Raw genomic sequence first — 11899 nt, 5'->3', positions numbered from 1 at the left:
GAATCAATCAATCAAAACTAACTTTAGCTGGACAATAACTTTATCCTAGAGCTGTTGTAAAGCCTAAATAATCTGTTACGGTAATTTCCTATTATCTCTGTAAAGCTGCTTTTAAACAATCCATATTGTTAAAAGCGCTATATAAATGAAGGTGACTTGACTCGACTTCTTTACAATAAGGACATAATATAAATGTCATACACTGCTTTATAATTGGTCTTTTCCATATATTCACAGTATTTCATATTTCAAGTTATTTCTTAATGCATATATTGTTGCGACATGTATTGTATTACACATATTCTGCAGCTTACTATAACAACAGAGAAAAGATATTCTTGGATATCACATTTGCATCTTTTTTTTCCTAGCAGATGAATGATAAAACAATGATAGCCAATCAAAATCCTTCCTAAGTGAATTAAAAATAAACATGGCGTTATCATGTGTTTGGTGTCCATGCTAATATAGTTATTTCTGGTGTGAATGGGTCTTAATACAAACATTAAAAAATATGAAAGCTTGAAAAGTGTGTTAGACAATGGAATGTCTTCTGTCTTTTCGATGCGCAAAGTAATTACATTTCAATTTAATTCTTACCCGACTCCATTTTATTATGACCTTGAATTTAGGGTGAAATGCTAAGTGATTATTGGTCAACGTCTAATAATTTATTCTGAAGCTTAATTCCCTATTTAATTTTATGCTTTTAGTTGCGCTCTTTCATTCAGATTTCAATGTCACTTAAGTCAAGTCACCTTTATTTATAAAGCGCTTTTTACAATACAGATTGTATCAAAGGAGCTTCACAGTGATAACATGAAAATAATACGACAAAGTTTGTTTCTAGAAGAAAATTGCGTCATCGTCCACCTGAAGTAAGGCAGATCAATAATATTGTTGAATATTAAATGTCCCCAACTAAGCAAGCCAAACGCCAAGGTAACAGTGGCAAGGAACCAAAACTCCATCAAGGAGACAGAATGGAGAAAAAAAAAAACCTTGGGAGAAACCAGGCTCAGTCGGGGGCCAACGAACGAACAGTGTATGATTATGATTCAGGCAACATTACAGGTCAGAAGTTAGATTGGATCAGAACATTCACAATATTTATCCAGTTCCATCTGAATCTTTATCTCAGGCCCCTCATCCATTGGTGGTGTACTTTGATGGCAGTCGTACATTTGAGAGCTTTGAGAACTCTGTTTTCTCTTCTTGCTGGTGGTAACGGTTGTCCATGTGTTTTCATCTGTGTTTAAAGATTGAACAGAAGTCATGGAATGCAAATCTGATCCTGCCCTTAATTAAACTTCAATCAATTGCGTTTTGAAATAACGTGTGAAGGTTTTTTTCTTATGATAATTAATGACACATGATTCTAGGAACAGAAAATCCCCCTATTCTTCAATAATGGATGGCCATATTTACGTTAAAGTGTTTTTGAAGCACAGAACTGTAGTTAACAGAACCAGTTACATGTCTCATAACATGTTCATTTGATTTACCATCAGTGCTTCTCTCAGTAGTCTGCTCCTGCACTTGCTGAAGCTGACCTGGGCTGGCTAATGTGTCAGAGGAATGAAAAGATGGCAGCTTCTCAAAACTACTCTTTCTCTCCTGACTATCATTTCCCTCAGTAACACTGTCGTACTGATGGTATACAAACTTAAATAAAGAAACTTAAGAGATTTGACTTCAGATTTCTTCTTATGCCACAACAGATAAACAAATGAAAGCTGATTTGTAGCTGATTTAGGCTCAATACCTTAAACCATCTGTGGAAAATAATTTTCCCCAAACTAATCCGCCGGCTTGGGTCCTGCTGAAGGAGGGATCGAATCAGATGGCAGCATTCTGTTAAGAACAATGGGAGAGAGAAAGAAAGAGAGAGACGACGATTCAGATGAGAGTCAGATTATAACCTTAAACTTTACACCTGCTGTCTTTGTAATAATAAACTGTAAGATTTGACCGTGCTAATCTGTAAGGTCAGAAATTTCGGAAAAATTCCTGCATTATCAACAAGCCCATCTTTATAGCCATTTGGCTCAGGTGTTACTTTTTGCGCCTTTTTTCTGTTTAGTATGATTCAGAATAACAGTTTTGTCTTCTTGATACCATCTCACCTTCTGAAACACCAGGTTCAAGCCAGATGTTGTCATCAATCAATCATCTCCAGATCATTGCTCTCTGGGAATCGTCTACACACCAATGTGAATAGAAGAACCACACAGTTGCAGGTTTCCCATGGTACCTGCCCTCAGTTTTGAACTCAGGCGGGCAATAATCATCTGTGCCTGAAGGAAAGACATTTTGTCTGATGAGTAAGCTTGAAATACTACTGCATGTTTTCAATGTATCCATTAGCATACAAAAATAGGTTTTATTCGATTCAAAAACATTGGTGCATCAATTTAGGATTCAATGTGGACATTTCCAAACCAGGTGCGATGCGAGAAGTTTCCACTGACAAAGGGATAGTTCACCCAAAAATGAAAATTCTGTCATCATTTACTCACCCTTATTTTATTCCTGTATGAGTTTTTTTCTTCTGTTGAGCACAAAGGAAGATATTTTGAAGAATGTTGGTAACCAGACAGTTGACGATAGCCACTGACTTCCATAGTAGGTAAAAAAATACCCTGGAAGTCAATGGGGTCCATCAACTGTCTGGTTACCAACATTCTTCAAAATATCTTCTTTTGTGTCTTTTGTACAGGTTTGGAACAACATAAGGGTGAGTAAATTATAACAGAATTTTCATTTTTGGGTGAACAATCTCTTTAAAGGGAAAACTACAAGTACCTTTACCTTGTCTGGTTAGGATATACTTTAGCTTGTCACTAGAATTGAAGTCCTAAACTACAGGTTTGAGTTATAATACATCCCACAGAATCGATCATAAGCGGATTCCTTCAGGAGATCCCCGCATCCAATGTCAATCAGTTTGACCTCGAATGTTTCTGGATTGATCAGCGGGTTCTCCATCTTAATGTCGGAGTGAAGCACTCCACGGACACAGCATGTGTAAGCGGCGCACAGTGCCTTCAGCATTATAAACTTTGCAATGTCCTCACTAAAGGTGTCTTTGTGACGATCCAAAAAATCTATCAGACCTTCGCAAGGTGAGAAGCGTTCCAAGACCATGATGTAGCGGTCATGCTTGTCCTGCCAGTCCAGCAGCTGAATGATCTCTGGAGTGTTGGGGCCCTTATTAACAAGAATTAATAGACCTACCTCTATTGGAACGAGTGAAGGATGACCAGGCTAGAAAGATCATTTTTATGATTGTTAGATGAAGGTGCTTTTAGTCCATATCCATATTGTTTACATGTTTTAAGTTTAACAATGTGAAAAAACATAGCAAGTGTAGTCTACTTACAATGGTGATGTATTCCATGTTTTTTACCGCTTCCAAATTTTTACCGCCACCTCCAAGCGCCTCCCGTCATAGACAGTGGCCAATCTTCCCTGGCCAAGCATTCTGCTGATTTCATATTGGCTCAAAATGTCCTCTATTAAAAGATAAATAATTAATAGTTAGAAAATTATTTATAGGGTGGCATGAGGACTTTGAGCGGTGGCAACACCAAAGCTAGCATCCATGCATAATTCTTATGGATTTATGGGCTGACTGTCATACACATTTGGATTAATGAATATGCGAAACAGCTGCATTAACACAAAAATCATCTATACTGTTTAAAAAATGAAAATTCTTTCAATTCTAAATCAACACTGAACAGATTTTCCTGTTATCACTGTAAAGCTGCATTGAAACAATGTTTTGTATAAAGCGTTATTTAAGTGACTTGACTATTATTCAGGGAAATAAATAAAAACATTGTATTTTTTAGTTTTTAATGCACATCTTGACATTATTATTATTTTATTTTTTTAAAACTGCCCTTAATGTAGGCTAAAACACAAAATGAGATATCTTGACAGTTCAGTAGAATCATTTATTAATGAATGTCAAATCAAACAGAATCCCAGTAAAAGAAATACAGCTGAATTACACTACATATCATATATAGGCGGCCCATATTCTTAATGAAAGTGGTTGTTATTGTCACCATGCCTATGATAATGAAGAAATGTAGCCTATAACTTAAGATGAGATTTCAATCTTAATAAATAGATAATTTAAATTATGTGTTCCATGGTCAAGAAAAAATAAATAAAAAATGTAAACCCCATAAAACGCATAAAATAGCCTATATATATATATATATATATATATATATATATATATATATATATATATATATATATATATGTATGTATGTATGTATGTATGTATATTATATATGTCATATTAGAATGGTACTTTTGAACAGCACTTAGTAACGTTACTCCAATTCAAAACACGTCCAACCTTTTAAGTTTTTTTGAGATTTGATAAAACGATACAAAATGGTAAAATACCACCATGAGTTAAAACAAATTTATAAGAGTGTAAAAATATGATGGTGGAATACTTGCCTTCTCTTTATGCAACATTTCAAAACTGCAGTTTAAAACCTTCTTAATATTTCCCGGGAAATTCTTTCCGCCAAAATACCAACAAAGATACAATATACGCGCCTTTACAGTCAAGTCAGTGGGGGAAGGGACTAAGAAGAATCCTATTGGCTCCTTAAAACAAGAGGAACTTGGGCAGCCAATGAAATGCGTTGTCACGGATCAACGTCACACGCCGGCGCCTCAGCTGTTTAGAGGAGGAGGTCACAACAACACATTTGGCGCTAGTTTGACGGCGGGTTAGTGTGGTGAGGAGCATTGAGACTTACAAGAGAAAATTATTGCAGCGATTGTCAATTTCAACTTTAATCAGGTAAGAAATTCAATATGTTAATTCTTTAGTCCTTAAGAGATTGTTGTAGTTTCTTTTAATAAACTACTTTTATTCAGTGATGTTCAGCGCTTGAACAAACAGCTTGGCGCCAAATGACACGACAGAAACTATTCTCATTCAGTTTACAGTATTTGTCGGAGACGTGCACGTGTTTTGATCTGCAACAAACACACCTTTTTAATTTTTAAATTGTACTTATTTTTGCATAGTAGTGAATTAGAGCTGATAGGAAGCATTGTGTGCGTAAGCAAAGTAAAGGACCAAAACCGCCAAATGGAAGGAACATTTGTGATCTTTGATCAGTGTGATTCGGAACAAAAAATAATTAGATCTGTGTAAGACTTGATGCTATTATACTAAACACCCCCAGCAGGTTTTATGTTCGGATGTCTTTGTTAATCACTCACACCCCAGAGTCTACAGGAAAAACAACACTTACTTGCTAAATTCCTCACGATTTCCCTGTTTTCTCCTCAAAGTACAGTTTTGATGTAACAGATGTTCTAAAATCAAAATGGGAAAGCTGTCACTGAATAAATGGCAATTGTGTATCAATTGTGTCACAATATCATTGTGCTTTTCTTTACAGATCTGCTTCCTGGTTTTAAAAATGCCCAGCACCCGCTCACAGAATCAGCCCACCCTTCAGTTCCCTAGAAGGAAGTCTTCCAGGTTGGGTTCTCGACCTAAAAGCTCCTCCGAGAACGCGGTGGATGTCCAGGCCACCCCTCTGTCCCCTAGAAAGACAAATGTGGGGGATTCGCTTGGCGCCTGTCAGTCTCCCAGAAACTCTGTGTTGAAAAGCACCTCTCTGTCTGAGCGGCTGCCCCTGAGCCCCCGGAAACGCACAGGTGTTTAAATCATCACCTTTAAACGACCATCTTGGTTGCTGTACTTATAGTAATGTGGTGTGCTTTATCTTTTATTTATGAGCTCTTGTTTGTGTTTCAGGTGATGAAAACGGATGTAACCTCTTACCTTCTATGCTTGGCTCTCCGCCTAAGCAGCGCTGCGCTCCTCTGTGCTCCCCTCGTAAACTGTCCTTCAATGAGAACACACCGGTCTTCTCCTCACCTCCACGTCCCACCCCGTCCTCACCGAAAATCCCCCTGTCTCCCATTTCTCGTCCATCGCCAAAACGGCTGCATGAGACCCCCTGTATCAACCCGATCTCCCGTACAGAGGGAAAGATCCCTGTCACTCGACTGTTTCCTGTCAAAAGTAAGTTTTAATATTTATATTAAAATTGATGTCACATATTTTTGACACTTGATAATTGATCTATGTGGTTATCCCTGTAGAATCGGGTTATCAGAGCATAAAGCAGGCTCTTCACACTGCAGTGCCCGAACGTCTTCTCTCTCGCGAGGCAGAGAGAGCTGCCATTGTCTCCTTCCTGGAGAACCATGTAGTGGCAGAAAAACCCTCCAGCCTCTATATCTCTGGAGCTCCTGGCACAGGCAAGACTGCCTGTCTAAACTGTGTCCTCCAGGAACAAAAGGTGAGCTCAAGAGAAAATATGGGCATATGCAAATCAAAAAGCATTATATTTTAATTTACTCTACCATTCAAAAGTTTGGGGTCAGTAAGAATGCTTTTTTAATGATGCATTAAATTGATTCAAAAGACCTACATTTCTATTAAATGCTCTTCTTTTGAACTTTCTACTCATTAAAGAGCATTGGGGGAAAAAACGCGTCTATTGATTGAATAATAAGAAATGTTTCTTGATCAGCAAATCAGCATATTAGATTGATTTCTGAAGGGTTGTGTGACACTGAAGACTGGAGTAATGATGCTGAAAATTCAGCTTTGCCATCACAGGAATAAGTTACATTTTAAAAATTATTTAAAAATTTGTTTTTAAATTTTTAAAAACAAAAAAGTTTGAATGGTAGTGTATATCTGCTTTAATTTTACAAGGCAGAGCAATGTCTGTCTGATATGTGAAATTGTGAAACATGAAATTATAGCAAGAAACAACTGTGCTTATGTTTATTTATATATTTTTTTAATTGAAGTCACCTGACCTCTCTTCTGTTTCCAGGCTCTGTTGAAAGGAGTTCAGACTGTGCTCATCAACTGTATGAATTTGCGCAGCTCTCATGCCATCTTTCCATTGCTTGGAGAGAGACTGGGGGTTCCCAAGGGCAACAGTGAGGCTCGGCTGGAGAAACACCTGACCAGCTCTGGGCCCACTGTGTAAGTCAGCTTGCATTCAGACAGTGCAATTTGCATGAATTGTTTCAGGTTTTTAGCCTAGTTTGTAGGTCTTGTTCATGTGAATTAATTCTTATTGTGGTGTTTTTTGTTTTTGTTTTTTGTTTTGTGTGTGTGTGTGCAATAGGCTTTTGGTTCTCGATGAGATGGACCAGTTGGACAGCAAGTCTCAGGAGGTTCTCTACACGATCTTTGAGTGGCCTTACCTGCCCAAATCTCGTGTTTGTCTCATTGGTAAGATTGTTATTATATATATATATAACATATATTGTTATAACATATAATTGTGGACATTAAAGGTGCAGTAAGTGATTTCTGAGAAACTGTTGATATTTGAAATCAACCCAAACAAACACACCCCTCCCTTCATTGCTTTACCCCCAAAATGTCTTTTTTATCATAGCTGAAGCAACGCAAAACAATACTTCACAAAAAAAGAGAAGGTGATAAACAAATGACAAGGAAGGACAAAAAAATGTAAATGCCGTACACAAGAGTATATACAAGCAAAAGTTGGTTGTTAGTTGCCAGCAGCACACCAGCTCACAATGCCACTCAAAACTGTCCTGTTATTAGCTAACATTAGAACCACAGTATATATCTGTTCTGTGAAACATGGCAAAACCAATGTTACTCGCATATGGAGCAGAAACAACGCATCCTCTGTGTCCATTTTCATGCCTTTCCACTTAGGTCTCTCCAGCCATGGAAAGCTTTTCTAATATTAACGTGGGTCCTAAAGCTGCGTTCACACTACAAGCGACACGATACCATTAATTTCAATGGAGAGCGGCCGATTTCCGGCGACACCAGCGACCATTGGTGACTGGATGGGGCGTGTCTAGTGACGATAAAGTTGAGATCTGTTTAACTTTATGCAAATGAAGAGCGTTTAGACTTTCCTTCCAAAATGTTTGTTTGTAGCGGCAAGAAAACGGATTTGTTCTGCAACATGGAGTAACATCCGTGAATGTCACTCACAAACATTACTAGGCAACCAGTAGTGGGAACGCCCACTGGCGACTTAACCGCCCGCCACTGGCAACATGCAGCGACAAAGTCGTTTGTAGTGTGAGCGCAGCTTAAAACTCTTGCCTGATCATAACCCTTCTTTTTCCTGTCATATTCCTCTGACTTTTTCTCTTTTGGAATGTCTCTCAACCATCTCTCTTTCTAAAGTCTTTCTTCAAACCTCCATCTAGCTCACTCTATCCCCACCCCATCATGAGTGTAAACGCCCCTTCTGCTGATTGGTTGCATGTTGTCATACTTGCAGCCGTTGGTCCGATCCATTTTCAACAGCGTTTCTCAGAAATCACTTACTGCATCTTTAATAACAGACTTGATTTCTACTAATGTTCTTCTATAAAAAGCGGATCGTATTGAATGTCTGCTGACATGTGAACTTTGACCCCTTAGGTATTGCTAATGCATTGGACCTGACGGACCGTATCCTGCCTAGACTCCAGGCAAAACCACATTGCAGACCCAAACTGCTCAACTTTCCTCCCTACAGTCGTGAGGAGCTCAATGCAATCGTCCAAGACCGACTCACACAAGTATGCATACTTGCATATTTTGTTACTTGCTCTTATCCAGTCTCGCATTCTGAGGTAATAATACATTGGCGTGTTTGTGCGTTTAGGTATCAGGTGAAGGTGTTCTGGATGCCGCGGCGGTTCAGTTCTGTGCCAGGAAAGTCTCAGCGGTGTCAGGAGATGCTCGCAAAGCACTCGACATCTGCAGGTAAGAGCAGGCTCTACTGCTGAATCTCCATCACAAGTGTGACGGATAGTTTTGTGAGGTTCTCACACATCTGTCTATCCTTCAGGAGGGCTGTGGAGATTGTGGAAGCGGATGACAGGTCTAAAACGACATCCGAACCGGCGGTTAGCCCTAAAGGTATGAATTACTGTACAAGATGTAGTGCAAAATAAGTCGCACCAGACTATAATCATTGTTGAAAGGAAGAAAAACACAAGTCGCATCTAGTTATATTAACTAGATAACTAGATGTAGTCACAAGTAGTTCTATTCAGAAATGATATAAAACACTGGTAAATAAAATGAAATGTTTACAGAAATTAAACAGTTTTTGTTCCCCTCATTCCAAAACAAATCCTTAAATTCACAGCAGAACTGTATTCAGAATAGAATGGGAAAAATAAGAAAATTTTGTAGGAAATATGCTTTACAAAAAAAGCCGAATATGCACACTTTGCATATATTCCAAAGCAACTTGTATGCAATTAACGTCAGGCACACAAAACATAAGTCATGGGACTTTTCAGATAATAGAAGCAATTTATATTCTGGGAAATACAGTAGATTGTCTATTATTATACAAATATTACCAAATTAGGCAAAGTGTGGCTAGTTCAGCTACATAGTTACTATGTAATGGGCGTTTTCAAAACACTGATTCATGAAGCTTTGAAACCTTTGCAAATTATTTGTTTTGAACCACTGGTTCGGAGTGTGTATCAAACTGTTAAAATTACATGAGCTCAGTAAAATAAGGCTGCTTTATGTCATGAATGTTTTAAAATTCCTATGGTTCGCAACTAGAGGACGATGATATCTGTGAACCAGCGGAACCAGTGTCTATATGGTTTTTGCCTTTTTTTTTTATATATATACATTTGTAGACATTTTAATGATATAATGAAATAATTAATTAATATAATTAAAAATAAGCATTGTAGTTAAGTCTCTCAGTGGCCTGACTGGTTTTTAGCATTTAATAGATTTACACTTTCAATAAAACATTTGCAATAGGTTTTGCTGCATTTACACCATTCTGACCAGCAGGCGTCACCAGCGTGTCTCATTTCGAGCCATTCGAAACCGAATCATTTTGTGAAGCAATTGGTTCAAGCTTAGTTTCTCACATCACTAGTGATAATCATTCCAGCATTATTTAGAAAGAAAATGAAATAACGAGGGATTTGTCTCTTGTTTCTCAGTGTCGCGTGTGAGCGTTCCTCAAGTGGCACGGGTTTTGTCTGAGGTGTATGGCGACCGCATGGCATCCAGCAGCAGGGACGGTGAGAGTTTCCCTTTGCAGCAGAAACTTCTGGTCTGCTGTCTGCTTCTGATCATCCGTAACGGCAAGTGCAAAGAGGTCCAGTTGGGCAAGGTGAGTCAAAGTTTGATCAATCGTTTCCAAACACCATAACTGAAAGGGTTAGTTCACCCAAAAATGAAAATTATCCCATAATGTTCTCACCCCCAAGCCATCCTAAGTGTATATGATTTTTCTTCTTTCAGCCAAACACTATTGGAGTTATATTAAAAATGTCCTGGATCTTCCAAGCATTATAATGTGAGTGAATGGTACCTTTTTTTTATCTCAAAAAAAAGAACATCCATCCATTGTAAAAGTAATCCAGGGGGTTAATAAAGGCCCTCTGAAGCGAAGCAATGCGTTTTTGTAAGAAAAATCCATAATTATAACTTCATAAACTTTAAATCACTAGCTTCCGGTAACGTCTGTCCGTGTGCTAACGAGAGAGTCAAGTTCCAGGCGTATGATGTAGGAGTAACTCAAGCTCCTCTGACATTTCTCTTTAAAATTCTCGTTTTAGACTTCTAATCCGTAACCGGTGTTTTGTTTTGCTCTATCCTCTGCGCTTCTTGCGTTCATCAGTTCGTCATGCGTCGGGTCAGAGTTCACTCTTCTGCCGGAACGAGACTTGCGTACAGAAGCCAGTGATTTATAATTTATAAAGTTTTAAATAAGGATATTTTTCTTACAAAAACGCTTCAGAAGGCCTTTATTAACCCCCCGGAGCAGTATGGATTACTTTTATGATGGATGGATGCACTTTTTGGAGCTTTAAAAAAAAAAAGCGTGGAAAACCCATTGTAAAGCTTGGAAGAGCCAGGATATTTTTTGGGTGAACTACCCGTTTAAGTGTAAATGTTCAGACTACATTGAAGAAGTGTTGGTAACCCTGTGTCTGTTTCTCCAGCTGTGTGAAGTGTACAGTAAGCTGTGTAAGCAGAGGCAGGTTGGAGGAGTCGGACAGACGGAGTGTCTGTCTCTCTGCAGTCTGCTGGAGAGCAGAGGAATCCTCATTCTCAAAAAGGCCAAAGAAGCTCGGCTGATTAAAGTAAGAGCATTTATGAATAGTATGGCTTTGGAATCATAAAGTAATCAATACTTCAATTCGTTACAATTTAATGAGGGTTCTAAATTTATTTATTTTTTTCTTTCCTAGATCTCCCTGAAGATTGAAGAGCGAGATGTGGAAAACGCTTTGAAGGATCGGACTCTCCTTGGTAGCATATTAGCGGCTGGTCTGCCATAATCTACACAAGAGTTTTAACTTTTTTAGTATTTTCTTTATTTCCTCATTCCTTTAAATATTTTATATTGATGAGCTGTGAAAGTCTTCATTAAAACGAGATGTGCTGTTTTGAAGGGGGATGATTTGATCCAAAAGGCTTAATGTCATTTTAGTATGTTTGTGTCAAACGTTTTACCTGCCTTTTGAAGTGTCATTCTTCTTTGATGCTTCCAAACAGAAGATATCGCCTTCTATTTTATTTTGTACATCAGCGTTGTAATGTTTTTTTTTGGGTGGGATACACTTTTAATAAAGCAGAATGTACATGAGTTTGATCTTGAGTCATTTATTTACTGATCTAAACCATTTGAAGTATGGCACACTTTAAAACAAATTATTTTCTGGACTGTTCCTCCCTGTAGAGTTAAACTTGGAGCCTTTGCATGCTTATGTAGTTTGTGTATATTAAACAATTCCTTTTTTTAATTCCAATTTCCAGTGTCCATCTTTAGGGTCCAGCCTTCACTAA

The 11899-nt window shown here is 38.1% G+C and overlaps 1 protein-coding gene and 1 long non-coding RNA gene across 2 annotated transcripts; one reads left to right on the top strand and one right to left on the bottom strand.

The window, feature by feature from the left end:
• Nucleotides 1-1129: 1129 nt before the first annotated feature.
• LOC311074115 lies at nt 1130-2260 on the bottom strand. Its single transcript, XR_014604246.1, has 3 exons — nt 2127-2260; nt 1766-1854; nt 1130-1249 (listed from the first exon to the last, which is right to left on the bottom strand). It is a non-coding gene; the product is annotated as an uncharacterized lncRNA (long non-coding RNA).
• Nucleotides 2261-4717: 2457 nt separating this feature from the next.
• cdc6 (cell division cycle 6 homolog) lies at nt 4718-11699 on the top strand. The gene is made up of 12 exons (XM_084100452.1): nt 4718-4837; nt 5448-5709; nt 5810-6079; nt 6160-6359; nt 6906-7060; nt 7206-7312; nt 8498-8637; nt 8724-8824; nt 8910-8980; nt 10045-10217; nt 11053-11193; nt 11302-11699. Exons 2-12 carry the CDS (start codon nt 5469-5471, stop codon nt 11389-11391), a joined length of 1689 nt encoding a protein of 562 aa, XP_083956578.1. The 5' UTR covers nt 4718-4837; nt 5448-5468; the 3' UTR covers nt 11392-11699.
• Nucleotides 11700-11899: the final 200 nt, after the last annotated feature.

The sequence above is a fragment of the Abramis brama genome (assembly GCF_963993115.1).
Source record: "Abramis brama genome assembly, chromosome: 23".
Lineage (NCBI taxonomy): Eukaryota > Metazoa > Chordata > Actinopteri > Cypriniformes > Leuciscidae > Abramis > Abramis brama.
Note: the sequence above shows the minus strand (reverse complement) of the source record. Positions and strands in the feature narration are given on the sequence as shown.